Source organism: Ascaphus truei, chromosome 3 (genome assembly GCF_040206685.1).
Source record: "Ascaphus truei isolate aAscTru1 chromosome 3, aAscTru1.hap1, whole genome shotgun sequence".
In the NCBI taxonomy this organism is placed as follows: domain Eukaryota; kingdom Metazoa; phylum Chordata; class Amphibia; order Anura; family Ascaphidae; genus Ascaphus; species Ascaphus truei.
Genome location: NC_134485.1, coordinates 315,757,716 through 315,784,586, shown reverse-complemented (window position 1 = coordinate 315,784,586; position 26,871 = coordinate 315,757,716). Strand labels below are relative to the sequence as shown.

Genomic DNA, 26,871 nt, shown 5'->3' with positions numbered 1-26,871 from the left:
CGAAGCCCAGGGCTGGTCTGCAGACTGCTGGGCAATCGCTTTGGCCCCACTCCTTATAGGAGAAGCCCAGGCCGCATATCAGGGCCTCACAGTGGACCAGGCAATGGATTACAAACAAGTGAAAGCCGCCATACTGGATTGCTTAGGTCTGACCCCAGAGACCTACCGGCAGCAGTTCCGGAACCTGAAGAACACCTCTAAGATGAGATCCCGGGTCCTAGCTCAGCGGTTATTGGACTTGTGTACCCGCTGGATACAACTTGAGCAACAAACACACTAAGGAAACTGTTCTTGAACAAGTTGTGTTGGAACAATTCCTACAAGTAATAACCCCTTCCACACACTCTTGGGTAAAATGCCATGCTGCTGATTCCCTAGCTTTGGCTGTCCGACTCGTTGAGAACTTCCTTGTGGCCGAGGACCAGGCGAGTGTCTTGGACCCAACGGATCCGGCTTTACCGGCACTTGCGGACGCCCAAAGAGGGAGACCGGACCAACGGAGAAACTACGGCCCCTCCATTCGCAACTGCCAAGTGCCACGAAAGGAGCATTCCTTCCAACAAGTTAGAGGTCCAAACGCCGGGCACCGCCGAGACCCTCATCTACTTCCTGTTGGTGACTCATCGCCAAATGAGAGGAACTTCAGAGAACGTCGCACACAGGACCCAACGGATGCATGGTCTCCAGTATCCGGTCCAGCTGAGCGGTATCCGTGGCACCCTCCGGCGAGGGAACCCTCTCCCTGTTCGGCCTGCGGAGAACAAGGTCACTGTCAGGTGGACTGCCCACAGATGGATTGTTCCTTCAGCAGGACAATCGCCTCGGCCTTCCCCAGAGAAAGTTGCAAGCCCTGGCTACTTCCAGCCCAGATTGGGGGTAAAACCGTCCAGGCCCTTGTAGATTCAGGCTCGGGAAAAACGCTGGTCTTCCAGAAACTGTTACCGCCTGACGTGCTTTCCTTTGACTCCCCATGGAGTATAGAGTGTATACACGGCGATGTAAAATGGTATCCGACAGCCAAAATCCTACAACAGGTAAAAGGTCAGGAGGCCAGGATCGAAGTAGGAGTCGCTCCTTGGATCCCTGCCCCCATTTTGCTCGGCCGTGACTGGCCTTTCTTTTCAAACCTAATGGCTCCAGTCTCTCAGGAGGAGCCTCCATCTCTGGCTCAGGAGAAACCTGGTAAACTGTTCCCTTTCTCGGCGGACCTGTTCCCCAGTAGACACCGTGTTGCAAAGTCTCAGAGGCAAAGACGCTATGACAAACAGGACTGGTTGCAGAAATCTGGGACTCAAGGTGGCCATACTAATGGCCAAGAGTCACAAGTGATGGCTGGGAATGGCCAGAAAGAGGGAGATATAGGTCCTGGGGATTTACCAGAGCTATACCTAGAATGCAAAAAGATGTTGACAAAGGTCACATAAGTCCCTTTTTAGCACGCACTCATGGTGCAACAATAATGAATAGTAGGGAGGATATAGTAATCCTTAGAAGAGCCTAACTGATGCCAGTCACCCACAAAAGGCAGGGCTATATGGCGACAGGACGTCTAACCTGTTAAAATGAAAATAATAAATGTTTATTAGGATATCAATACGCCGAAACAAGTGAAAAGTATGTAAAAGTGAATATACTTATTTTGCAGAGGACTCCTTTTCAATTGATTAAACTGAGATTGGTGGAGTCCACAATATTTACTTACCCCATCTAGCTGTTTTGGATTTTATTTAATTGTGTATTTATTTGGGATTCCCTTTGACTGGCAATGTGTTTATCTATACCCGTTTCAGGGTATAGATATACACATTGACTATCAATGTGTTTTTTTGGCAAATGTTTGTTTTTATTTAAATGCAATGTGTATTATTTTGTAGTACTTTTTAATTTTTAGGTTACCCACTGATTGCAATTCTGGCAATCCATGCCCATACTGTGGGCATGGTTTACCACTGTGACAATCAATTGGTTTATCAGGAAATGCTTTTTTAATTTAAATGTAATGTATTTTATTTAGTGGTTCTTTTTAATTTTTAGGTTGCTCATTCATTGCCATTGTGGCATGGTTTATCACAGTGACAATCAATGTTTGAGGGTGGGTGTAGGTGCCCCAGGGCGCGTGGCTAGGTCTCCCGGTGGGTAGTGGGGAGGGTTAACCCTTTAAATTACCATAGCGGTAAATAACCGCTAAGGCGATTAAGAGGTTACAGGTCAGTAGTTCGTTTTTTTATTTTACTGTCGGTGCTCACTAAACACGAGAAGGACGAGGACGGCCTTCATCCAGGCAGGGGTAGTTACAACTTTTATTTATTATATTCTAGCTGGGTAATGTTTTGGTAATGTTTTATTTTTTAATGGGCAAATGCACTATTATCCAGATCTGGACAATAGGGATTTTGCCCATTTAGTACTGTATGTTTTAGGGGGGATGGAAGGGGGTATAGGGGGTGGGTAATAGGGTGCCCATTCATTGCCATTGGGGTTATCTTTGCTCCCATTTAGGGCATAGGTAACCAGACTGACAATCAATGGGAGTATTGGCAAGTTTTGGTGTTTGTATTGTGTTTTAATGTTTATTGGGGTAGAGGGGGTGGGTGAAGGTGGTATTTGGCCCGTGGTGGGTGTTTAGCCCTACCGGGTGAGCGGCAGGAGGGGTTAATCCCTTCATTACCGTAGCAGTAGTAACCGCTAAGGTAATGAAGGTAACTCCTCCTGCAACCCTCCCGGTAGGCCTAAACACCTTCACCCACCCCTCTACCCCCAAATAAACCGGGCACTGGTACTTAACCCCTTCATTCCCTTAGCGGTAAGCCGCTAAGGTAATGAAGCTGCCTGTAAATGTATTTTTATTACATTGAATTGAAGCAGGGGGTCTTAGAAGCTGATAATAATGTGGGGCAGCTTTTTTTAAAGTCACACCGCGAATCCAATTTTGCCACCTAAGAACCTGCGAGTTTCAGCCACGATGTGAGTATCGAAGATACCTGAATTGCTCGATATCTCAAAAAATGCAACTTTGAGCATTTGTTGAGCTCCCGCACGTTTTTTTCTGAGCCGGAGCACTGCCTATCGGGAAGAACCACTGCTCGAGTGAGTTTGGCATGTTATTGAAGCCTTCTCAATATATGCCAACTCGTTCGAGAAGTGCCCAAAATGCTCGATGAGTTCGTTATCGAAGTTTAGTGAATAGGCCCCTATGTATGACCTGGACAATGCTACAAACGTGTTCCTTAAAACTTTGAGTAGTTATAGGCATTTTTAAATGCTATGATAATTGTTTTTTATTGTCCTATTACTTGGAATACTGATGCAGCGGCCGTTATTCGAACACATCTCGGCGCCGATGTTGAGTTCTCTGCTGTTCCACACGCAGCATGAAACGCGTCTAATCGCCCCAGGCACCCGCACTTATTGCGGATGTTTTGTTTGAATTTCATGGATTCTGTTTCTTCGATTGCAATAAAATGGATGAATTGTAATGTGTACAGTACTGTGTGACTGTGCTACTGTGTCAGTTTCATGTTTTTAAAAGCCAGAACACTAAAATTCGTTTTTCTGCTCTCGCTGTGCTCGCATCTTAGTGCGGGGAGGCTGGAATTCATCCCGCGGTTTCAAATCAGGATTCCGATGTACATGACGCGTGAAGTGTTCGAATAACGGCCGCTGCATCAGTACTTTTCTTGGTTTTCCTCACTACAGTATGTAGCGGTCATGTAAAATGGCTACAGTCATCTCTCCTGCTGACAGTAAGGCCTGGTAAGTTGTGGGCATGCCAGCAGTAATTATGGAGGTTTGCCCTCACACCCTGGTGAGGTGCCCTGTGTATGGATGGGAGTGGTCACAGGCTCTGACTCCATGGTTAGTGATGTCAGAGGTGTGTCAGCTTCCAGAGTGTACATAAGGCACAGCACTGTGTCTAAAAGTTAGTTCTGAGTAGTTCTGCATGGTTCTGAGTAGTCTGCCAGAGTTCTGAGAGGAGTAAAAGTTATGTTATAGTAGCTGAGTAAGAAGACTGTGTCCAGGGACCTGGCACAGGGTAAAGACATCCCGGCTGGGATAGGGAATCCCTATTAAAGGAGAATTACACCTTTCAAAGGGAAGCACTGAATGATGATGAGTGGCTAAAGAAACTACTGCGAGGGGCAGCTAGCCCACCTCACGCAATAAAGATGCTCTTAATTACCAACCCTCTCGTGTACATGTGTGGAGTGATTGTACAGAGAGGAGCACCACAGAGGAGTTCCTCGCCAGGACCATCCCCAAGTGACCGAAGGGACCCTGATGAGGTGGAGGCGCTGCACTGGAACTAGGTAGGACTCAGCACACTACCTCAGCTGCCTGTCTGGACGGGTCCTCCCCACACACCATCATGCGGGAGACTCAGGAGTCCTGTTGCCAACAGGTGCACCACCAGACACTGGACCGGTTAGACCACAGGGGCCAATGTGAGATTGGGTGGGTCAGGCCGGGGCACAAAAACCGTTACAAGTATATCAGAGAGGTAAACTTTTATAATATACTAGCTGATATACCCGGCGTTGCCCGGGATTTGATTTTCCTGCGTGGGTGGGTAAGGGAGAGACAGACTGGGTGGGTGGGTGGGGGGAGAGACTGGGTTAGAGACTAGGTGGGTGGGTGAGAGACAGGGTGGGTGGGGGAGAGAGACTGGGTGGGGGGGGAGACTGGGTGGGTGGGGGGGAGAGACTGTGTGGGTGGGGGGGAGAGGCTAGGTGGGTGGGGGGGAGAGACTAGGTGGGTGGGGGAGAGAGTGGTTGCTGGGGTGGGGGAGAGACTGAGTGGGTGGGGGTGGAGGGGTTGAGAGACTGAGTGGATGGGTGGGGGGGGAGAGAGTTGGTGGGTGGCGGGTGAGACTGGGTTGCCAGTGACTGTGGGTGCCGCCCCCTCCCTCCCCCCTGTCCAGAAAATGTGCCTTTCAGTCCCCGGTCGGCAGCGGATGTTCCCCCCTCCCCCCGGTCCCGCGGGGTGTGTAGGAGAACAGTGGAGCCGCGCGGGACCGTGCTTGTAAGCGCGCACACTCTCCCAGACTGGGTGGGTGGGGGGGAGAGACTGGGTGGGAGAGAGAGACAGGGTGGGTGGGGGGGAGAGAGGGGGGGGGAGAGACTGGGTGGTTGGGGGTTGAGAGACTGAGTGGATGGGTGGGGGGGAGAGAGTTTGGGGGGTGAGACTGGGTTGTCAGTGACTGTGGGTGCCGCCCCCCTCCCCCCCCCCGTCCAGTAAATGTGCCCTTCAGCCAGCTCACCCCGGTCGGCAGCGGATGTTCCCCCCTCCCCCCGGTCCCGCAGGGTGTGTAGGAGAACAGTGGAGCCGCGCGGGACCCCGCTCGTAAGTGCGCACACTCTCCCTCCAGCGCCATGCCGGCATGTGGGGGGCGGGAGGCGGCGCTTCACGGTCCGCTCCTCCCGCTTAAATTTTCAGTGTGGAGCTGAGGGTGGAAGGTGCGCCGAGGGGGAAGGTAAGCTGCTTGTGAGGGGGGGTGATGGGGGGGGAGCCGGCGGCAGCTACCGCATTGGTGTCGCTTGTGGGAAGGCTGGAGGCGCACGGGGGAAGGCTGGAGGCACGCGTGGGGAAGGCTGGGGGCTCCCCGTGTCCCCCCCACCAGCCGCCCCAGGGGACAGTCATCCGCGCTCCCCCCTGTGGCCAAGCAGGGTTAAGGGAGCCACGAGGGGGGAAGGTAGTGGGGAGGTGATGTGCGGGTGAGGGGGGTGATGGCGGGAAGGTGAGCTGTGGGTGAGGGGAGGTGAGCTGTGGGTGAGGGGAGGTGATGGTGGGGGGGGGGAGCCAGCGGGGATGTGAGCTGTGGGTGAGGGGGTTGGAAAGTGGGTTACACTTACCAAGGTCGGTGTGTGTCCGCAGGGGGGTGACAGTCGCAGGAGGTATGGTGAGTCTGCAGGGGTGAGAGTCTGTGGCAGTATGTGTGTGTGTCTGTGTGTCAAAGTGGAGTAGGTGTGTCTGTGATGTCAGCGTACCTCTTGGCCAATGAGAGTCGTGGGGGAGGCGGGCCATGGGCGGGCGGACCGACGGACCAATGAGAATCCCCACATTCACTAACAATCAAATAACTTTCAATTTTATATATATATATATATAGACACAACCATGGCCGAAAATTGTTTAATTTGTTGAAATTATAACAGGTACACATATACAAGCTATGTAATTTTATATGTAACTAGGTATATATTGATGTATTTGTGTTTGTGAAGAATTATGTATCATTGGGAAGCCTGTCAAAAAAAAAGATAAAACACTACTTTAAAAACCTTTACTTTAAAGCATCCCATTTCTTTAAGGCATCAATCAACAAACGGCATTGAAATACCACTATCTCTACTTTAATGAAGTAATTCAGACAGTCAGGGACTTTTTTTTGACACGGAGCTAGTCACTTTCTCTCCATGTGCCTATGTCAGCTTTTAATTGTTACAATTTTTCTAACAGGTTCTGAGGAGCCACAATACAGGAGAGAAACACATTCTGTTCCTCTACACCAGGGCTCTTCAACCAGTTCTTCAAAGTGGCCAGATCAGAAAATATGCAAGTATAGAAGGGCCACATGCTTATTGTAATATCATTTTAATATATATTTAAAGACTTAAAAAAAAATATATATTTCAACATTTTGAAAGCACTATATATAATGACATCACTGTAATTTACAAGTCAGTTTTTGTGAAAAATTACACTTGGCTGCCTAATCAACTATTATAAGATTAGCAGAAGCATTGATTATAGGGGTCATTCAGCTGCTGACCCCTTCTAAACATTTGCAATCTTTTTGCACAACATGACTTTGCTCCCTAGTAGTAAACTAACTTACTGTCGATTTTGTGAAGGAACTTTCATTTCTGCATTACCTTATATGTAATAAGGTACAGCATAAATAAGAGCTCTTTCACAAACTGGAGGTACATACTGTATGTGATAAGAGTTATTACAAGAGATATGCAATGTCAATGGTGCCCAGCAGACTTCAGTATTTCTGGTGTGGAACTACTTTTGTGTTTGCATTACAGGATATTAATACATAATCATTTCAACTGCATATGCTCTGGAAAAGCTCCACGTCAATAAACACATTCTGATATTAATGTCAGAGAAATGTATTAGTAATTATAGGACTACATTTTACAAACACCCTCAGGGGTCAGTCACAGTCCAAAACAGAGCAACATTTATAGTAACATGATTTTTTTTTATACACCATATTTCAAAGAAATAGTTTGTATTCAGTTATCAATACAACATATCTGCTTCCAGAATTGTAACCCATGCTGTACATGTCAAAAAAAAAAGTCACATACAAATACTCCACCTCCATCATCTTCAGTGATGATGAGGTTAAGGATTGTTCTCTATTGGTACAATTAATCTCTAATTGCTATGAAGCCAATTTGAGTCCCAAAATTAGAGCCATCTCGAACATGAGAGAAAAACTTGTCTGGGTGACAGGAGGTGCAGAGTGTGAGATTCTGGCTCTTGTCGGCAACGGAATCATCCTGAATATTGTGGGGCCGGATCCCTCCATGTTCTAGAAGAATTCTTGAATAAAGAAAAAGAAAGAAAGAAAATAAGCAACTCGCGCAAAAAATGTGCAAAACATAGTGTAATTAAAACTATTGTAGATGTATTTGTAAATACAGTTAAGCTCTGTCTGCAAGACACTGCCTTGGTGAATACTAAGAGACGCATATATAATCATTAACCCTTACCTTGATAAAAAAACAAATCAGGTGCAGCAGAAGTGCTTATGTAGTGAACAATCTCTTCTGCTGGGGCAATACGTTTTGCAAACGAACAACATTGTTATAACAACTTAACAATCTGCTTGTCTTCCTCATATAAATGTAATCATACTTAAAGCACACATGTGGCAGTTTTGTTTAATTTGAAAATTACGGGGGGGGTGTATTACACTTTTTTAATCTGGTCCTCTGTATGGGGTGGTGCTTACCAATGTCTGGCACACCCTGTCCCTTTGAAGGGCCAGTATAGATAAGGAGGGAGGAGACAAGGCACTGTGCCTATGTGAACTCCCATTTAGCTATGACATAAAAACTCTATTTAAAATACTTGTAATTTTTTTATTTTTTGTAAAAAAAATAAAAAAATTTAATTTTTTTAAAACTTTTTATTGGTTCACTTTAGTACTAGGTGGAACGGAATCTTTAGGGGAAAATGCGTATGACTTTGCCGCCTGCTGTAAAGCTTGTACAGTATCATTGATATTCTTGATTGCCTTTTTTAAGACACCCTGGCATTTTGCTTGAACTGTAGTATTTTGTTTTCATAAAAATGTAACTATGGCGGAATGTCTTGTGAATGCGGTCAGTTTAACATTTTAGTATACGACTTACATTTAAAGGCACATATACAAATTTTATGTACCCTGACTTCCGATGTGTGGGCCTCAGCTCATTTTTTGGGGGGAGGGGGCCGTTCCATGGAGAGGGGGGGATGTGACACCCACGCTTGTGTAGCAAGTGCCTGCGTTGCATGATGTACAGAGACCCCGAAAGTGAGAACAGGCAGAATTCAGGCCCCATCCGTCTCCGTCTGAGCCCTTCACTCCTCCACGGCCTGCAATGTCGCTCACCCCAGGGGCAAACCTCTACTCACAGTTTTTTATTTACACACTTACACCTCTGTCCAAATGGCTGCAGAAGGTCCTAGGTCAGGAGGGTGGGCGGCTCAAGATTATAATGATGCCTTTGGGTCTCAGGTCGACCATGCGGCTATGTTAGCTAGGCCTCAGAAATCAATGTTCGCCGAATTTAATCTGAATGGCCTGACTGACTTCAATTAGATAATTGATCCAATTTCTGGATCTAAATGGTCCTTATTACCTCAGCTCTCAGAATCTGTATAGTTTGTTGTGTTTTTCGGAATTATATACCACTATGGCTATAGATTGCTGATCTTTTGCCAGTGAGTTACAGCTAAATACGGCCATCTTGGTCTTGCTACAGGCCACGCCGCTATAAATATATATTTTAATAAACACATTTAAAAATATGAGTTTTATTTTCATTTCACTAATAATAAAAACAAGTAATTTTGTACATAAAAGGCCCATACATACGAGAAATACAAGTTGTGAACTCATTATAAGATTTATTAAAACAAAATATAAATGTTGTTTAAAGTGTTTAATACATTTCTTCAGTGTTTAATTATCTCAGTGAATAGTTAAGTTTCATTAACATTTGCATACCATGTTTTGTTTTTTTAAACCCCAAAGAAATACCATGTAATGCAATGTTTCGAACATCTTGTGATGTTTTTCCTAAATAAATAGTGTACATGTTTAAGACATATTTCACAAAGTCCACAATGTAAATAGATCACTTCTGTTTAGGGAAACTGACCATTAACCTTGGCCATATGTGCCTGCGATAATATTGGGACAACTACATTAAATATTTACATTTGGGATCTTTTTGGCAAAACTGTAACAGTTTTGTTAAACCTGAATTGAACTAAACAGCAACGAATCTTCTTAAAATGCTAACACGAATGGCTATGTTTTTGCTGTTGCAGCCCCAATACTGCACACAGGGGCTGATTCTAAAGGCTCCAAAGCTTATTGACTTTAATAAGAGTTGTTGACTGTGATGGGCTGCTTCAGAGCTAATAGAATAAGCCCATAGTTTCAGAATATATTTTTATATATCAAGAATAACAGATACTAAAAAAAATATGCAAATAACTGCAAAATATACAAAATTACAATTAAAACTCACCGAGTTGCTCTCCTTATGTCAACCTTTGGGTTCGGTGATTCAAACTGGTGAACACATTGTGGATCGATATCATAGAACGCCTTGGCTTCCACCTGGGACAGTGTAAAGCAGCAGGGTCCAACACAAGGGCCCAGCACTACGAGTATATCATTCACGTTGCACCCAAACTCTGATATCATAGCATTGACTGTGGCCATTGCAACACCCAGCAGGGTCCCTTTCCATCCTAAAAAGGAAAATGACAAATCCTGGTTCACGACATAATACTGTCCCATGCAAATTTAAGACAGAAGAGAACACACATTTAATTTTCTCACTAAAACAAAGGATGTAACGTCAGCCACACATAGGGAGTTATTCATGACACTACAAAGTGATGATTGGGGCACTATTGAATGGAAACTCCCATTGAAGTCTAATGCAGTTTAATTACTGACCACCATAGAGTGCATGCAGTATGTAGGCGAAATGTTACATTTGGTCATGGCCGTCCCACCACAATCAACTCCCGCCAGCGTTTAGCGACAGGGGGACCAGCCGCTCTGCCGCCGGCCGAGAAGGTACGTTTTAGGGTAGGGGGTTTAATTTAGGGTAAAGGGTTAAGGTTTTTAGGGTAGGGGGTAGCATTAGTATTAGGGGGTTTAGGGTAAACGCTACGGTTAGTGATTTACCTTTGCGGCAAAGTGGCCAGCAGCTGAGTGTACCAGCAGCGAGGTGAGCAGTGGTTAAACGCCGGCGGTCATTTGGTCGCGGCGAAACTGCCGCCATCAGATGTCCTAGACCACCGGTATGTATGAGAGTGTGAAGTAGCACACAGAAGCGCTCATATCTATGGATTCAGCTATGAGTGGGATTTTCAATTCAATTTTCCAGCATCTTAAAAGGATAATAATATGGGTGCAACTGCTTTGGATAAATAGGCCTGTGTGTTGAAAAGAGAGAGTGGAATCCAGGTAACGGGGGAGTTGAAATAAATGTAAATTGAGATAGAAAGGACTTTAATGTATGTTTTCTTACACTGTGATCGGTAAATACTTTTACATGATTAAAGCACAATATACTGTAGACATCTCCAAATCTTTTCTAATTGTAACGCCAACTTAAAAACAAGAAAACTGGTCAAAGTAAGCAGCATGTAAAATTAGATGTACAACTAAGAGCTGTAATATAGTGCGCGCGCGTGTGCTACAGTGCGAGCGTCAATGATAATTGGCCGTGTAAGCCTGATGTTTGTATAATTGAGACGCGCGTGCGCACGGCTGTGAGCGGTGGCGCGGCAGATCAGGAAAATATAAAAAAAATTGTATTTGCGCGCTGTTGTCACGCCACGTGACGCTATGAACCAATCACAGCGCGGCTTAACGCTGTGATGCCATAGCCACGCCCCCTAGCCACACGCGTCACTGCTTGCACTATAGCAACTAAAAGTGGGCGCTTTGTGCGCGCACAACACTGCGCACTCCCGCACGCGCACCAGCTTGTACTATATTACAAGCCTTATGGAGTTTGACTGTTGAAGAAAAGTAAGATGTTGTGACATTGTTACGTTATATGGCAAAAAAAATAAATATTTATCACCAAAAACCTATTTTTAGTTTACCTTCTACCACAAGTATAAATGAGGTTCATATACAGATGACAATGGGGCCAGCACCACAATATGAATGAAATACATGGTATTACATGGTGATTGAGTAATCTTATTAAAGTTTGCTGCTCTAACCTTACAAATATTATTAGTCTTTTACTTAGCCACGCCTAAGATTAATTAATATTAAATTAGCAGTTAAAAAAAGGTCAGATTTTTATAGCAAGTATAGAAAGAATGCAAAATATATGTTAACATCTAAATTAAGATTTACCTACTAAAAATAGAAATTGCCAAATAATGTTGAAAGCCTTGAAATATGCTGTCACGGTGGCTAAAAAGTAGCATAATATTATTATTAGCTTGCAGTGTTTCTTGACGATATGCACTACAGGTGTTAACACATGCGACCGAGAAAGGTTCTGATGCACTGCAGATTACTGCGAGCCTGCAGTGCCATCTATTGTATCTTATCATATATACAAGAACACAATATTATTTTCCTCATGCAAAATTGGTGAAGCAAAGTCAGAGCATAAATGACTAAAGGTTTAAGTACACAAAATCAAGAAATGAAGCTTGGTTTTTTTACTCAGAGGCCCAGTGTGACATCAATATGCTCAGAAGAGGCTGATAGCAGTAAAGTCGGTAGACATACAATACACACAATAGGAGTCTTCAGCTGATACGGTTGCGATAAACCCCTTCGAAGCATATTGAATAAGACCCTAAAGGACCGATTTAGAGTTGTCTAATGACAGCGGAGTCATTAGATAGACTCATTGCGTGGACGCAAATAGATGGTTGCTGCTCATAAAAACAATACCCCTACTGCAGAGCCAAAAAAGGTGCAAAATACGATGTCAATTAAAAACAAATTACGAGGGGCGACCTGGCCATTGGTGCCCACACACTGAGTTTGCGCTACAATGACACTGTCGTTAGCAAACACTAAATGGGTCCTTTAGTGTGACATTAACTCTGGTTAATATTACACAGTACTATTTTTGTACTGGGTGTTCAAATATCATGAATCGTTTGGTGCCGTCAGTTGCACATTGATCATTATAAAAAAAGAAGCACTTCGACAACTGAATGATGTGAACTCTTATTCTACATTTGATCGCGTTCCAATGAATATGTTTCTCTCCGAACTTCTCAGTCTGATTGAGTACTCGCAACTCCTTACCCAAATCAATGTACAGGAATCTTTATTCCTCTCACCTTCACGCCCTATCATACCAATTTTTCACCTTCTACCAAAGATCCATAAGACTCTTGTCTGCCCTCCGGGCAGACCTATCATCTTGAGCATTGAATCTATGGGAGATGGTCTTTCTAGGTATGTTGAGCATTTTCTACAACCCACCGTTCAGTCACTCTCTTCGTATCTTAGAGATTCGTCAGATTTATTACTTTCCACTCAAGATTTCCCTTGGTCCCACACCTGCATGTGGGTCACACTTGAAGTCCTGTCACTGTATACCATCATTGATCACTAGCTAGGTATTAAGGCCATCAAAGACTTCTTATCTCACTCTCATCTTAACACAGCACAGAGCACTTTTATAACGGACTCCATACTTTTATTGGAGCACAATTATTTTCTCTTTGATCAACAATTTTACTTACAGACACGAGGCACAGCAATGGGCACGTCATTTGCACCATTTTACGCTAATCTCTTTATGGGGATATAATGTTAATGACATTGAAGTAGCTTACGAAAAAGCTCTCCATACAGACAGATCGTATCTGTTAAAAAAACACCAAAAAGATTAGAAACGTCAACAATTGTGAATATTATCCATCAGATAGTACTCCACTGTTCATCACAACGTTCAGTAGACAATCTAATCAAATACGATCCATTGTAGAAAAGCACTGGAGAGTATTAAAATTAGACAAATATTTACTACCATACACGAAGAAAAAAAACAGATTTGTTTTTTCGTAAAGCCAAAACCATGAGTTATCATTTATCCCCTAGTCTATTTATAATAGAGAAAATCCAATATTGGAAAAAACGGCACACAGCGGAAAAATGGGTTCTAGGCACAAACCAAATTAATTAAAAATAATTGATTGGATTACAGCTGACTGCATGGAGACTTTGTCAAAGAGTGTCTTACACTCTCCTGTCTATAGAAATATATAAGATCCAAAACTGGAAGTGACACCTGGGGAGGGTACTGACTGGGTCACATGTATATAGTGTGATGCCTGTCAGTACCTGGACCTGCCCTGTTATGGGGTGGGGTTACAAGCCCTTCCCCCTGGGTATAAAAGCTGAAACTCCACCAAATTGAGTGTGCTTGATTATGGGACAGTGTGATACCCTTTTCCCTACCAGAGGGTCAAGGAGATTAGGAGGGGCTCTTGGGGCCTATAGCCCGTGGGGTCTACTCCAGGGCTGGAGGATGATCATACAATAAAACTGCAGTTGCACCAACTATGGTGTGTGGTTATTGGAAAGGAGCATTGCCTGTGGGGACCGTCCTGCATCCAGCAGGATCCTCATGGGATGGAGGCGCTACACAGTAAGAGCCAAGAGAAAGCTTGCCCTGTTACTGCTCCCAAACTTCAACTGCAGAGCCACTCAGACTTCCTGAACCAGCAGGCAAGATACAGTACCCAGGGAAAACACCCATGTAGTGGCCAGATCTTCCGTGGCAGGGGGGGAACAGATGCTACATGTGCATCAGTACAATCCACACAATGATAAGTAATTGTCTAAGTTGCCAATCGATTCATTCTCCTGTGAACGATCGGTGAAGATTCGGCTTGGGGGGTTCACTAAATGGCTGTCAGTGCAGCAGAAGCAGACCAAAAGGCAAAGTTCTGTGGGGAACATCATGTGACCAGTCATTAGATACAATTGGTGCACTGCTAGAGAGTGGGCAGGGCTCAAAAAGGGGTGTGCCTGTTTCAGAAGAGGAAAGGGATGTAACTTTGTAAATGGTTGCTATAGAAACACAAAAAAGTTGTTACATTATAATACATTAAAAATGTAATTCAGTTCAAATTCGCTGATGACCTCTATCTTTGAAAACAGGGACTTCTCACCTGGGCAGTCCAAACAAGTTTTTGCAGATTGGCCACAAGCAAATATGAGTGTTACTATGCGATCTCTGTCACGGTCTTAAGGTGATTCCCTTTGACAAATTGATAAAGGATAGAGGAATTCCATCAGGGGAGATCTTTCATTACCTCCAAATTAGGGCTTTTGCTAAAATTCAGTCCACTGACCCTGTCTCATTATTTGAAAGACTGTCTGAGAGCAGATTCTCACCAGAGGCTTATATCAGAGTTGTATGGGCAATTTTCGGTACCAGTCGGAGAATCCCAGGAAAAGCTAGGATTCATGAGGAAGTGGGAGAATGACCTGGGGGAGGAGCTGGAGGGTGACGACTGGGAGGAAATCTTTTAGTCAGTAACTAAAAGCTCAATATGTTCGACAATTCGAGAGAATGCCTACAAACTTATGACTCATTGGTACAACACTCCCGAAAATATCGCTAAATATGTACCAGGCTATTCTCCTCTGTGCCCTAAGGTTTGCGGTGAAGTGGCGTCTCTCCTACATATGTGGCTGTCCTGCCCCCATGTGCCCCCTTGCTCTGATTACCACGTGTATTACTTCTGTGAAGCACTATGTAAATAAAGACATACAATACAATACAATTGGTGCCATCACTGCCTAGAGTGACAAGAGTATTTTCCTTCCCCTTTTTTATACACATTCTGGGTAATGACATGCAAATAAGCAGTCACAGTGTTTCCTTTTTTAACTCTTGTCCATTTTAACATGGACTTTTATGTAAGCGCTAGAATTTAAAATCTGATTTTACAGGCCATAGGAAGCCAGCATAGGAATTTTCATAGTGGAGAAGTAGGTCTGTGAATGAGATATATTTGGCTTCCTAACCACATGAGTTTGACTTGGATTTATGGTGTGCTTTTGAACCTGTGCCAAACTAAACGTCTATGTGCAGATGTTTTCTCGTATATAAGATGGTCACAGTTCAGATAGTGAGTACGTTGCCTTAAAGAGAGCTGCAGCCTCAGAGAGGGAAGATGACTGTTGGGTCAATTTGCATTTGCTGGCCAGGCTATGCCTACGGGGAGGGTGTTCTGCCATAGGTTATTGCATTGCCTGAAGGCGGTCACAACTTAGTGAAACCTAAAACAATCGAGTTAGCGTTTTCTTTACCAAGATCACTGCTCATTTAGGATGCAAATTTAAAGGCACAGTTATAGTTCAGCCTGAAACATTCCCATGGCAGCGATGGTTGGGGCTCTGAATCACAAAGTGGTGGAAAAGCTCAATAACAGTGTGTCACCGTGTGTACAAATTAATGAGTGGATTTTCAGTGATGTGCAAGAGCTGGAGGGTGATGGTACAGGGCTGTATCAGGATGAGGTAATACTTTAAACACGCATTATGCAAACAGACTCATAAACCTGAATGTGTACCGGGGCTTAGGGGAAAGAGTGGGGATGTCACCTTCCCTACTTCTTGCACTCTATCTCTGGCTGACATGGTGGCACTGGTACTACTACTGATGGCGGAGGTAGTGGAGATGGTGGCAGCTATGGTTTGGGTCTCTCAGGGTGGCCTAATTTTAAACTGGGAAACAGAAGAGTCCTGGATCCCACAGCTCGTCTGCCTCCTAGTCCTCTCCTTTTCTTTTAACACTTCTATTTCTCTCGTCTCCTCCGTAGTAAAATAAACAGTCTAAAACTAAACTCATAACACAGAGAGAGAAAATAATAATTATTTTTTAAAAATCAGTAAAATTCAATAAATACAAATTTAAGTAGAATAAAACACTGAAAACAATAAACACTTATACAACTATAAAGTGTAAAACAAACTATCAAATTATAACTAAATATAATAACAAACTTAGCTAACAAACTTACTTAACTAAATGTAACTATAACTATATCAAACTATCATTTAACAAACAACTAACTATAACTACTGTAGTAAACTTAATTTCTTAACTTTCTTTTCTCATACCAGCAATCACTAACATTCTATTCACTAACACTCACACCAGTCACAAATAACCCTCTCTAACACACTCACTCACTATGCACACTATTCAGAAGGACACACCACGTCTCACTCTCTCTCTCTTACACCCTCCTACTTCTGGTCACACCAACACTAACATAATAATTATGGCCCTAACTCATTAAGACCAATGAAGCTACTAAAACGTTGAACTACATCTAACAAATTGAATGTATGATGTGCAGCAGCTAATCCTTACAAAGAGTACCATTTAATAAGCAATGTGAGAATCAAGTACACACTGACATTTTAACAAAAGAATAGTGAAAGAAACTCCAGTAAATGGAATAATTATTTTTAAACTACTGTGTGCGATAGAAGCAAAAGTATTATAAAAGCAGAGTGGCCTGAAACACTATTCTGAATGTACAGTATTATGAACTTAGAAATGTCCTTTGTACTCACCTTGCATAATTACCCTAGTGTCCTTATCTACCCTTGCACCATTTGCATTACTTAATAAACACCATTTCCATCTACTTTGCTTTTTCTTTTTGGCCCTCACCAAGGGAGTAATTTACCAAAGTCTCACTGGGGAAAAATTAATGCACAAATAATGATTTATGAAAGAAGAAAATGCTACTGGTCACAAGGAGGATGTTGTTCCTTAATAAATCTGGTGCAGTTCTTTTGCTCCAGTTTTGCTACAAGGATACTTTGATAAATGCCTTCCCAAGTCACTCCATATACAGTATTCCACTGCAATTCCTGTGACAACATCTATCTCAGCGGTGGCAAAGCAAGCACTCCAGGAAAATGAACAGTAAGTTGCATAATACAAATTATAATATCACATTGCTTAACATTACAGTGCATTAGGCAATAGGGAATAGGGTTGCCAGTTGTCAAGTATTCAACCGGACTCTCCTGTATTTGGACACTCTGTCCAGTAACAAATTTAAGGTAATACTGGACATTTATGTGTCTCCGTGAATTACCTCTCTGGACATAGTGACCTGACCGGATTGGGGGGGGCTGCGGGCAGCGGCGGATTTACATATCTGCCGCCCTTAGGCACTTGCCTGTGTCTGCCGCCTGCTCCTGCTGCCCTGCCTTCTCCTTCAGAATCCAGTGTCAAATGACGTTGTGGACGTCAACAACGTAACATCGCACACCGTCTCGTTACCATGGTAACGTGACGTCATGACGTCGCTGCATCACGGTTGCCATGGCAATGGGACGCCGTGTGGCAATGGGACGTCGGAGAAGGCATGGCGGCAGAACGGAGGCGGCCGGCACAGGGAAGTAAATCCTTCCCATTAGGGGCGGCAAAATTTGGGTGCAGCAAATGCAAATGGTGGCGGACATTTTTGCTGCCTTCGGCCCGGGCCTAATGGGAAATCTGACACTGACTGCAGATTAATATGATTACCTGAATGAGCAGCACCACATACTTTTTTGACCGGGTCACAGAAAATCACAGGGATGCAGTCTGCACCGGGTGCTGCTATTGTGACACCTTTCTGATTTGTTACAATTCCATCGTAGCTGTCAGGCTCAGTCTTTCCCATGATCCAAATATTATTCGCGTGATCAACCTACATTGAAATAGTAAAATAATGTACCGTTATTATGTTTACTGTGCTTGTTCTTTTTAAAGAAACATGCATCAATACAATCTACACACTGACAAGTGATTAACTAAGTTGCTGATCAATCCTTTCTTATGTAATCGATCGCTGAAATTCGCCTGGGGGTTCACTAAAGGCATCTTGGGTAATCTTTTGCTGCACTGACAGCCAAAGTTCTGTGAGGAAGATCATGTGACCAGGCAGGTACTAGATTCAATTGGTTAACTGCTAGAGAGGGCAGGGCTCAAAAAAGGTGATGCTGTTTCAGAAGGGGAAAGGGATGTGACTTTGTATACGGTTGCTATAAGTATTTTCTCATAGTACAGAACTGATTTATTTTTGAAAAAAGCACACATCTAGGATATTGCTTTAACTATTTACAGCTTTAAAAGGTGTGTTTTTAATTGCACAGTAAAGCAGCAGTTCCTCTTGGCCCCCCTTCCTTTATATGTAGGTGGAAAGCAAGGGGTCCCCCAGAGGTGAACCGCGTTAATTTCAGCTCCGGGTTACCCCCTGGCACCAGAGATTGATACCGGAGAAAGTGCTGCCAGTTACCTCCTGGTATGTAAATCTCCCCCCTGTCCGCGGGTCACAGGAAGCGGCAACAGATGATTGTGTGGCATCTTATTGACCCGAGTAACGCGGGAGTATTAAAAGCCATCTCCTAGAGGGGATGTAACTAGTGGCACCTTCCCTCGTAAGTATCTCTGGAACCAGAAGGGCCACTGAGCTGATATTAATGTGGTTCAGCACCGGAGACCCCCTACTTCCTAACTATTTAAAAGAGGGGGGCGATTAAAAAAAACAGGCGTATTTTTAGAACAGGGCACAGAATAGATATCCTATTCTGTCTTTATTTGTACCATTTCATTTCTAGTGTCTCTTCTTCGAGAGACCTGATGAAAACCCATGGAGCATGTCTGAAACATTGTCTTTTTGCAAGTTGTATATTGTGATAGGGGAAGAAATAAAGAGTCCCGTCCCAGACTTCCTACAAGGATTTCTATACCAACTATATTGAAACTTGAATGGATGCTGCGTTCCTCCACTCGTTCCTCTGAACGCCTCTGGAGGAAGTCTCACACTCTCGCAGACTTCCTTCACTACAAATTTATGCTATCCTGTTTCAACTCTGCCCTCTCGCAAGCTAAACAAGCCTATTTTTCTGCACTAATCAACATGCACAAGTCTAACCCACGCCGACTGTTCTCTGTCTTTGATACTCTACTCAAACCACCCTCAGCTGCCTCTCCTTCCTCCATCTCCGCTCAGGACTTTGCTGACTATTTTAAGGAAAAGGTGGAATCCATACGGCAGAACATCCCCTCTGTTTCTTCCTCCCATCCTATACCTCTTCCTAACTCTCCTCCTGCCTTCCTTGACTCTTTTTCCACTGTCTCAGAGGAGGATGTGTTGCTGTTGATCGCCTCCTCTCCCTCTACCACTTGCCCTCTTGACCCCATTCCCTCCCATCTCCTAAAACCTCTAGCTCCTACTATAATCCCTACACTCACACACATTTTTAACTCCTCCCTCTGCTCTGGAACCTTTCCATCCTCCTTCAAACATGCAACAGTCATACCATTACTCAAGAACAACAAGCTTGACCCTACCTGTCTTTCTAACTATCGACCTGTCTCCCTCCTGCCTTTTGCCTCTAAACTCCTTGAACGTCTTGTATTCTCTCGCTTGCTCCATTTTCTCAACACCTATTCTCTCCTAGACCCTCTACAATCTGGCTTCCGCTCTGCTCACTCCACCGAAACAGCCCTCACTAAAATAACTGACGACCTCCATGCTGCCAAAGACAGAGGTCATTACACTCTGCTCATATTACTCGACCTCTCTGCAGCATTTGACACAGTGGACCACCCTCTTCTCCTCCACATTCTCCATACTCTAGGTATTCGGAATAAAGCTCTATCCTGGATCTCATCCTACCTCTCCCATCGTACTTTCAGTGTCTCCTCTGCTAACACCTCCTCCTCCTCTATTGATCTCTCTGTGGGGGTACCCCAGGGCTCTGTCCTGGGACCTCTTCTCTTTTCTCTGTACACACTCTCTCTAGGTGACCTAATAACATCTTTTGGGTTTAATTATCACCTCTATGCCGACGACACACAAATATACTTTTCAACACCTGTCCTTACACCTGCTGTACAAACCAAAGTTTCTGAATGTCTCTCTGCTATATCATCCTGGATGGCCCTCCGCCGCCTTAAACTCAACATGGCTAAAACAGAGCTCCTCATACTTCCTCCCAAACCTGGCCCTACTACCTCCTTCCACATTACTGTTGGAACTACAATCATTCACCCAGTAGCCCAAGCACGCTGCCTAGGGGTCACACTCGACTCCTCTCTCACATTCGCCCCTCACATTCAAAACATTTCTAAAACTTGTCGCTTTTTCCTCCGCAATATAACAAAGACACGCCCTTTCCTCTGTTGCTCGACTGCTAAAACTCTGACTCAGGCCCTCATTCTCTCCCGTCTTGATTACTGTAACCTCCTGCTGTCCGGCCTTCCTGCCTCTCACCTGTCTCCCCTACAATCTATCCTAAACGCTGCTGCCAGAATCACTCTACTCTTTCCTAGATCTGTCTCAGCATCTCCCCTCATGAAATCCCTCTCCTGGCTTCCGATCAAATCCCGCATCTCACATTCCATTCTTCTCCTCACTTTTAAAGCTTTACACTCTTCTGCCCCTCCTTACATCTCATCCCTAATTTCTCGTTATGCACCATCCAGACTCTTGCGTTCTTCTCAAGGATGTCTTCTTTCTACCCCCTTTGTATCTAAAGCCCTCTCCCGCCTTAAACCTTTCTCACTTTCTGCCCCACACCTCTGGAATGCCCTTCCCCTCAGTACCCGACTAGCACCCTCTCTATCCACCTTTAAGACCCACCTTAAGACACACTTGCTTAAAGAAGCATATGAATAGCACTGTGGATATTCTGAACACGATACATAAAGCTTGGCCCCCTGCAGACGCACTTACCACAACTCCCTCCTACTGTCTCTGTACGTTCTACCTACCAATTAGACTGTAAGCTCCTCGGGGCAGGGACTCCTCTTCCGAAATGTTACTTTTATGTCTAAAGCACTTATTCACATGATCTGTTATTTATATTATCTGTTATTTATTTGATTACCCCATGTATTACTACTGTGAAGCGCTATGTACATTAATGGCGCTATATAAATAAAGACATACAATACAATACTTGAATATAGGTAGTTCTCCCTGGTGCAAAACAGACCTGGGTGTTCCCAATCTGTACACAAGGAGCAATTCCTCCATGTGAATTGAATAATTAAACATTCTTTTGGGCTTAAGAATGATAAGACTGCGCTGCACGCTTCAGCTGTCGGGGCTAAGTCCTCAGTAGCTGCGGGCCTGATCCAGTTGGTATTTTTCCACAAGGCGAGAGGAGAAGTGGAGGAAAAACCACCAACCCGATCAGATCGAAGCCACTGAGGACTCAGCTCCGACAGCTGGAGAGTGCAGTCTTATCATTCTTAAGCCCAAAAAAAGGTTCAATTAAATGAGTGTGATATCCATTTTTTATCTGCTGTTTTTATTAAATAACAAGACGTACTATACCGGTTTCCTTTCTATTTTTGTATGCAGGGAGCGATTCAACTAGCAAATACTGTAGAAAAGTCGCTTTATCGTTGATTCAAAGAAAGTGGAGATAGTGGGACCACTATAAATGGTACTACGCGCTGGTTGAAAAACGTACTAAATGTGAGTTTGAAATGAGCAGGATTCTGGGAAAGGTGTACAGCACATCTCCTTTCTTTTTTCACATATGTGCGTGAAGATTTGATTAGACATCAGAATTTTTCAAATGGAGGAATTGCTCCTTGTATGCAGATTGGGAACCACTCGGGTCTGTTACGCAGACTTTTAGGGAGTCCGTGAGTTGTACAGACAGCAAGTAAAAATTCAGAGACTGTTATAAGACTTTTTCACCATACACCTGTTTTCTTGCTATTTTGCACATTTACAGTTATATGTATTTTTTGTATTTATGTTTATATGGAAAGCAACATCAGGTGTTCATTTCACTGGTTAGGGCAAAGCGCTTTTAGTGTGATACACTTACCAACTGTATAGAGTTGATAAGCCTAAGGACGGGGCCATGGTAACAAATACAGCGCTGAGCCACGCTGCGCCGCGCTGAGCCAGGAAACTTACCTCCTGCATCCGGCACGTGTGGGGCTTTGGTAGACGCTTCCGCAGGCGTGCGGAGGCATGTGGAATTGCAGCCGACAGATTCATTTAATTTTTCGCGCTGAGGGAAGCTGAGGGCCGGTTACGTGACCGGCAAAAGCCAATGGTACTCCGTGACGTGGCGTGCTAGCCCCGCCTCCCCACCCGCCTCACAAGCGCACCCGCTGACGCTCATGCCAAGACACAAATAAGCTCCTGCTTGAGCAGGAGAGCATGAGCGTCATCGCGGCTCAGCGCCATATTTTTTACCATGGCCCCAGCCTAAGGCACCAACCAACCTAATGACTGGAATGGTGTTAGACCCAACAGGACTAGAACCCACAACCACTGCTATTCAATTCCATATGAAATCTGTCAGGATTGTATTCAATGACTGATTTGAATGAATCTGCTCGGCTTATTTAGCACCCAATACGCAGACGGATTTTGTTGAAGGGAACTGGTCTGGTCAAAACAATCCGGGGAGTTTCATGGGGACGGATTTGAACTGCTTCGCCCATCTCTATTCTTGATGGTGATTACATTGCACTGCTGTAGGACCTGATTAAATTAGTGTGATGATCCCATTACAGCAGCATTGCATCAAAGTAAAAAGTGTCAATTGTTAGGAATATCACATCTAAAGGACTTTTTATTGGAGTAATTTTACAAGTAAAATAATATTGTGGAATTCTGAATAAAATAATTAGGTGACTGCATATTTACTCCTCACTCTGCCTTACTGCATTATGGCTTTAGTGAATGAGGGGCTTTTTACTGCAGTGATATATCGGTAATCATTTTAACACAGCATGTGCCCGAGTAATTAAAGCAAAATTACCAATTCACAGTCTTCACTAAACTGCCCCAAACTATCACCTGTTGCTAGGCCTATCTTTCCTATTTTCATAATAGCCTCTTTATTCATAGGCAAGATAAGACTAGCCACGTGGAATTGGTGATAAAAAGTACACGTAATAAATGTTTAAAAAATGGTTTTATTATATATTAACCCCTTAGTCGCCGTGTTCAACTAGTCATGGCCAACCCATGGCCAGCTGGCCACCAAGTGCTACAAAGGTGGTTAATATACATAATATCCCTAACACTAAACTAATCACCAACCCCCTTGCAAATCAATGCCGCACTAACTGCTATAGCAAACAAGGAGTTACATAGTGCCCAGGTATCATCCCTAATTTGTATCTTACATTATGTTTTATTTATATTTGAACAATGGCCTACTGCCCTACTAGCCAGCTTTGGCTATTATGGTTGTAAATAATTCTTATTGAAGGTTTTGTTCGGTGTTTCGAGATGGGTTATGGGTGGAGGTGCCTGGTGGAGGTAGGGGTTAACTCCATGGTTTGCCAGACCGGTTAGAAAAGACAAGCAGTGCCTTACTAGGATACTAGCCTCTTCAGTATGCAAGGGGGGTGGGGTAGTTTGTGTAGTGGCAGGAGGTTTATATAGTGTTATAACCCCTTGCTGCCTGAAGGCCATCATTTCAATGCAGTGGAAGCCTATCAGGAATCAAAGGTTTAAAAATAATTGTCTGCCATGTGATAATGTAAGCCTTTGTAATACATTACCCTAAGATACCCATATATTTGCATGTGGATTTTTGGCGTTTGTTAGAAATTGCTATCGTGTTTAACACAACTTCTGCATTACGGCCGAAAAGCCATGTGCAAAATAGTTAATTAATGCAAAGTTATCTGCATTCACTAAGAATTAGTTATACATTATAATTCTTTTTAGTACTGCAGATTATTTTTGATTTTAACAAACTTTTGTGTATCTCAGCTAATGAGCAAAACTTTCTTTCTGAGCCCTGTTTACATTGGGGAAAAAAACTTGATGCATGTTCACATATACAGTACATATCCAAGAATGAATGTTGGATTTGAACAATTGGAACATACCCAGAAGAAAGAAGTATATGTTTATAGTAGAAGTAATGCAAACTCTTTTCACATTTGGTTTGACCCGAATTGCATTAATTTCTACAACACCTCTTGAAAAAGAAAACGTATTGAATCCAAACACAAAGGCATCAAAATAAAAAGCAGTATTACCTTTACAGGGAAGTAGGTCTGTGGATCAAATCCAGCAGCTTTGCCTAACCGACGGAAGTTTTCTGCAACAACGCACTTTGGATCTCTCCTCTTGGAATTGCTGAAGAGGTTTAATGAGCTGAGAGTCGGTATGTATGATATTCCACCGGATCTTGTGGTAAACCCATGCAGAAAAATATTTTCTGTAACGAAGAATGACAAAGTAAAATGCATAGAATTATAACTATAAATAGGAATGTCTCAACAAGTTAGAATGAATGAAAGGATGAATCCGATGGACATTGCCTTTTTTAACCTAATTTCATGTTACTATATTCAACAAATGTTGCATTACGTTTAAACATACAACTTGCAGGTGTTGAGAGTGGTTGAAGTGTGATGGTACCAAGGGGTCTGAAGTACAGTACCATTACCTTATAACATACATTGCTGGCTGTGATGGGGCCAAACTCTATGGATTGGAATGAATAAAACAATCACTTTTCTTTTCTTTCTGCATAAATGCAACACACCTTCCCAAAATCGAGTCCAAAGAGATTCAACCTCTTTTTTAACAATTTTTTTCTCCAGTTAGGAGACTCATTTCCAATACCTTGATGATGGCTTATTAAAAAGAGCAAATAGTCAGCGATTTAGAATAAGGGGAAGAGACGGATTATAATGGTGTGATGACGTAGGAGTCACTGAACAATATACAGATGCTATTATCGTACAGAAAGAAATATTTTTTTTTTCACAGCTTTAATGTGTGCTTGATAGCTTAGTCTGGAGCAGGGGTGCGCAAACTGGGGGGCGGGAGATTTGTCTGGGGGGCGCGGGCCGTTGCAGAGGTACCGCGCTCTTCCCCCAGGCATTTAAATTAAATGCCAGGGGATCGCGTGAGGCCTCTGCAACAGGAAAACTTACAGAGATTCAGAAGCTGTGGCGCATCTCCATGGCAATGCGGCATCAAATGATGCTGCGGGGTCACGTGACGTCACCCCGGCGTGTCATCTGACGCGGCGGCAGGTAGGAGGGGGGCGCGAATCCGGAGCAGGCCAGACAGGGGGGCGCAGCAGGAAAAGTTTGCACTCCCCTGCTCTAGAGGACCAAGAAGGTACTGCATGTTACATACTGTAGGTCTAGATTTATTAAAGATATATTACTGTGTCAAAAATTAGCATGACATGATTTTTGTATTTACCAAGAATTATTTATTCACAAGTCGGTTGCGATATTCATTCTCATTTTCATACACCAAAAAAGTCACTTATCTTGCATAATGTTACAGTATGTAATATGCCCTTAAACAAAACCATATGGCAATACATTATGTATGTATGTCTTTATTTATATAGCGCCATAAATGTACATAGCGCTTCACAGTAGTAATACATATCATATAAATAACAAATAATATAAATCAGGTCATGGGAATAAATGCTTCAGGCATAAAAGTAACATAAAGGAAGAGGAGTCCCTGCTCCGAGGAGCTTACAATCTAATTGGTAGGTAGGGAGACCATACAGAGACAGTAGGAGGGAATTCTAGTAAGTGCGTCTGCAGGGGGCCAAGCTTTATGTATCATGTGTATAGGATTATCCAGTGCTATTCATATGCATCTTTAAGCAGATGTGTCTTGAGGTGGGTCTTAAAGGTGGATAGAGAGGGTGCTAGTCGGGTATTGTGGGGAAGGGCATTCCAGAGGTGCGGGGCAGAAAGTGAGAAAGGTTTAAGGCGGGAGAGACCTTTAGATACAAAGGGGTAGAAAGAAGACATACTTGAGAAGAACGCAAGAGTCGGGATGGTGCATAGCGAGAAATTAGGGCTGAGATGTAAGGAGGGGCAGAAGAATGTAAAGCTTTAAAAGTGAGGAGGAGAATTGAGTGTGAGATGCGGGATTTGATCGGAAGCCAGGAGAGGGATTTCAGGAGGGGAGATGCGGAGACAGATTTAGGAAAGAATAGAGTGATTCTGGCAGCAGCGTTTAGGATAGATTGTAGGGGAGACAGGTGAGAGGCAGGAAGGCCGGACAGCAGGAGGTTGCAGTAATCGAGACGTGAGAGAATGAGGGCCTGAGTCAGAGTTTTAGCAGTCGAGTAACGATGACTGAGGCTACCAATGCATTGCAAAACAATACAATACATTCAAGCACCAAAGGGGTTAACATACAACCTAAACACCCTACAAAAAAACCCAAACAGGATATGATCTATATGTGCAAATTTTAAGCCATTAGTACCTGAAGTGGCCAACTAGTAGTCATGGGTTGACCACAGGGGGGATTGGAGGTGAAATATGGTTCGAGCATTTCACTTACCTGCCGGCCCTTCCACAATGTCACAACGTCATGCGACTGTGTGTTGTCATGGCAACCCTCTCTCCCCCCAGCAATCAGTTTCGTTGCTTTGGGGAAGAGTGTGGGGCCTGTGTAAACGCTATGCATGGCGCAGCACCAGCCCATACTGTAGACCCACCAGGCACTTGCTCAGTGTTCCGATGGGCCAATCCGCCCCTGGTTGAACATGGTTAGCTGGTCATTTGGGTGGCTAAAGGTTTAATATATTAACCCTATGAATGCAGGAGAGACCATGGC

General features: G+C 43.8%; 1 protein-coding gene across 2 annotated transcripts in view; it reads right to left on the bottom strand.

Annotated features, from left to right (window-relative positions):
• Window positions 1-6,124: 6,124 nt before the first annotated feature.
• Window positions 6,125-26,871, bottom strand: part of LOC142489753 (purine nucleoside phosphorylase LACC1-like) — a 48,332-nt gene continuing 27,585 nt past the window's right edge. For both annotated transcript variants that reach the window (XM_075591099.1, XM_075591100.1), the window contains 4 exons: window positions 24,297-24,478; window positions 17,802-17,967; window positions 9,759-9,984; window positions 6,125-7,557 (listed from right to left, as the gene is read on the bottom strand). In XM_075591099.1, the coding sequence (XP_075447214.1) occupies window positions 7,383-7,557; window positions 9,759-9,984; window positions 17,802-17,967; window positions 24,297-24,478 (749 nt within the window). In that variant the 3' untranslated portion in view covers window positions 6,125-7,382. The remainder of the gene's footprint in view (window positions 7,558-9,758; window positions 9,985-17,801; window positions 17,968-24,296; window positions 24,479-26,871) is intronic.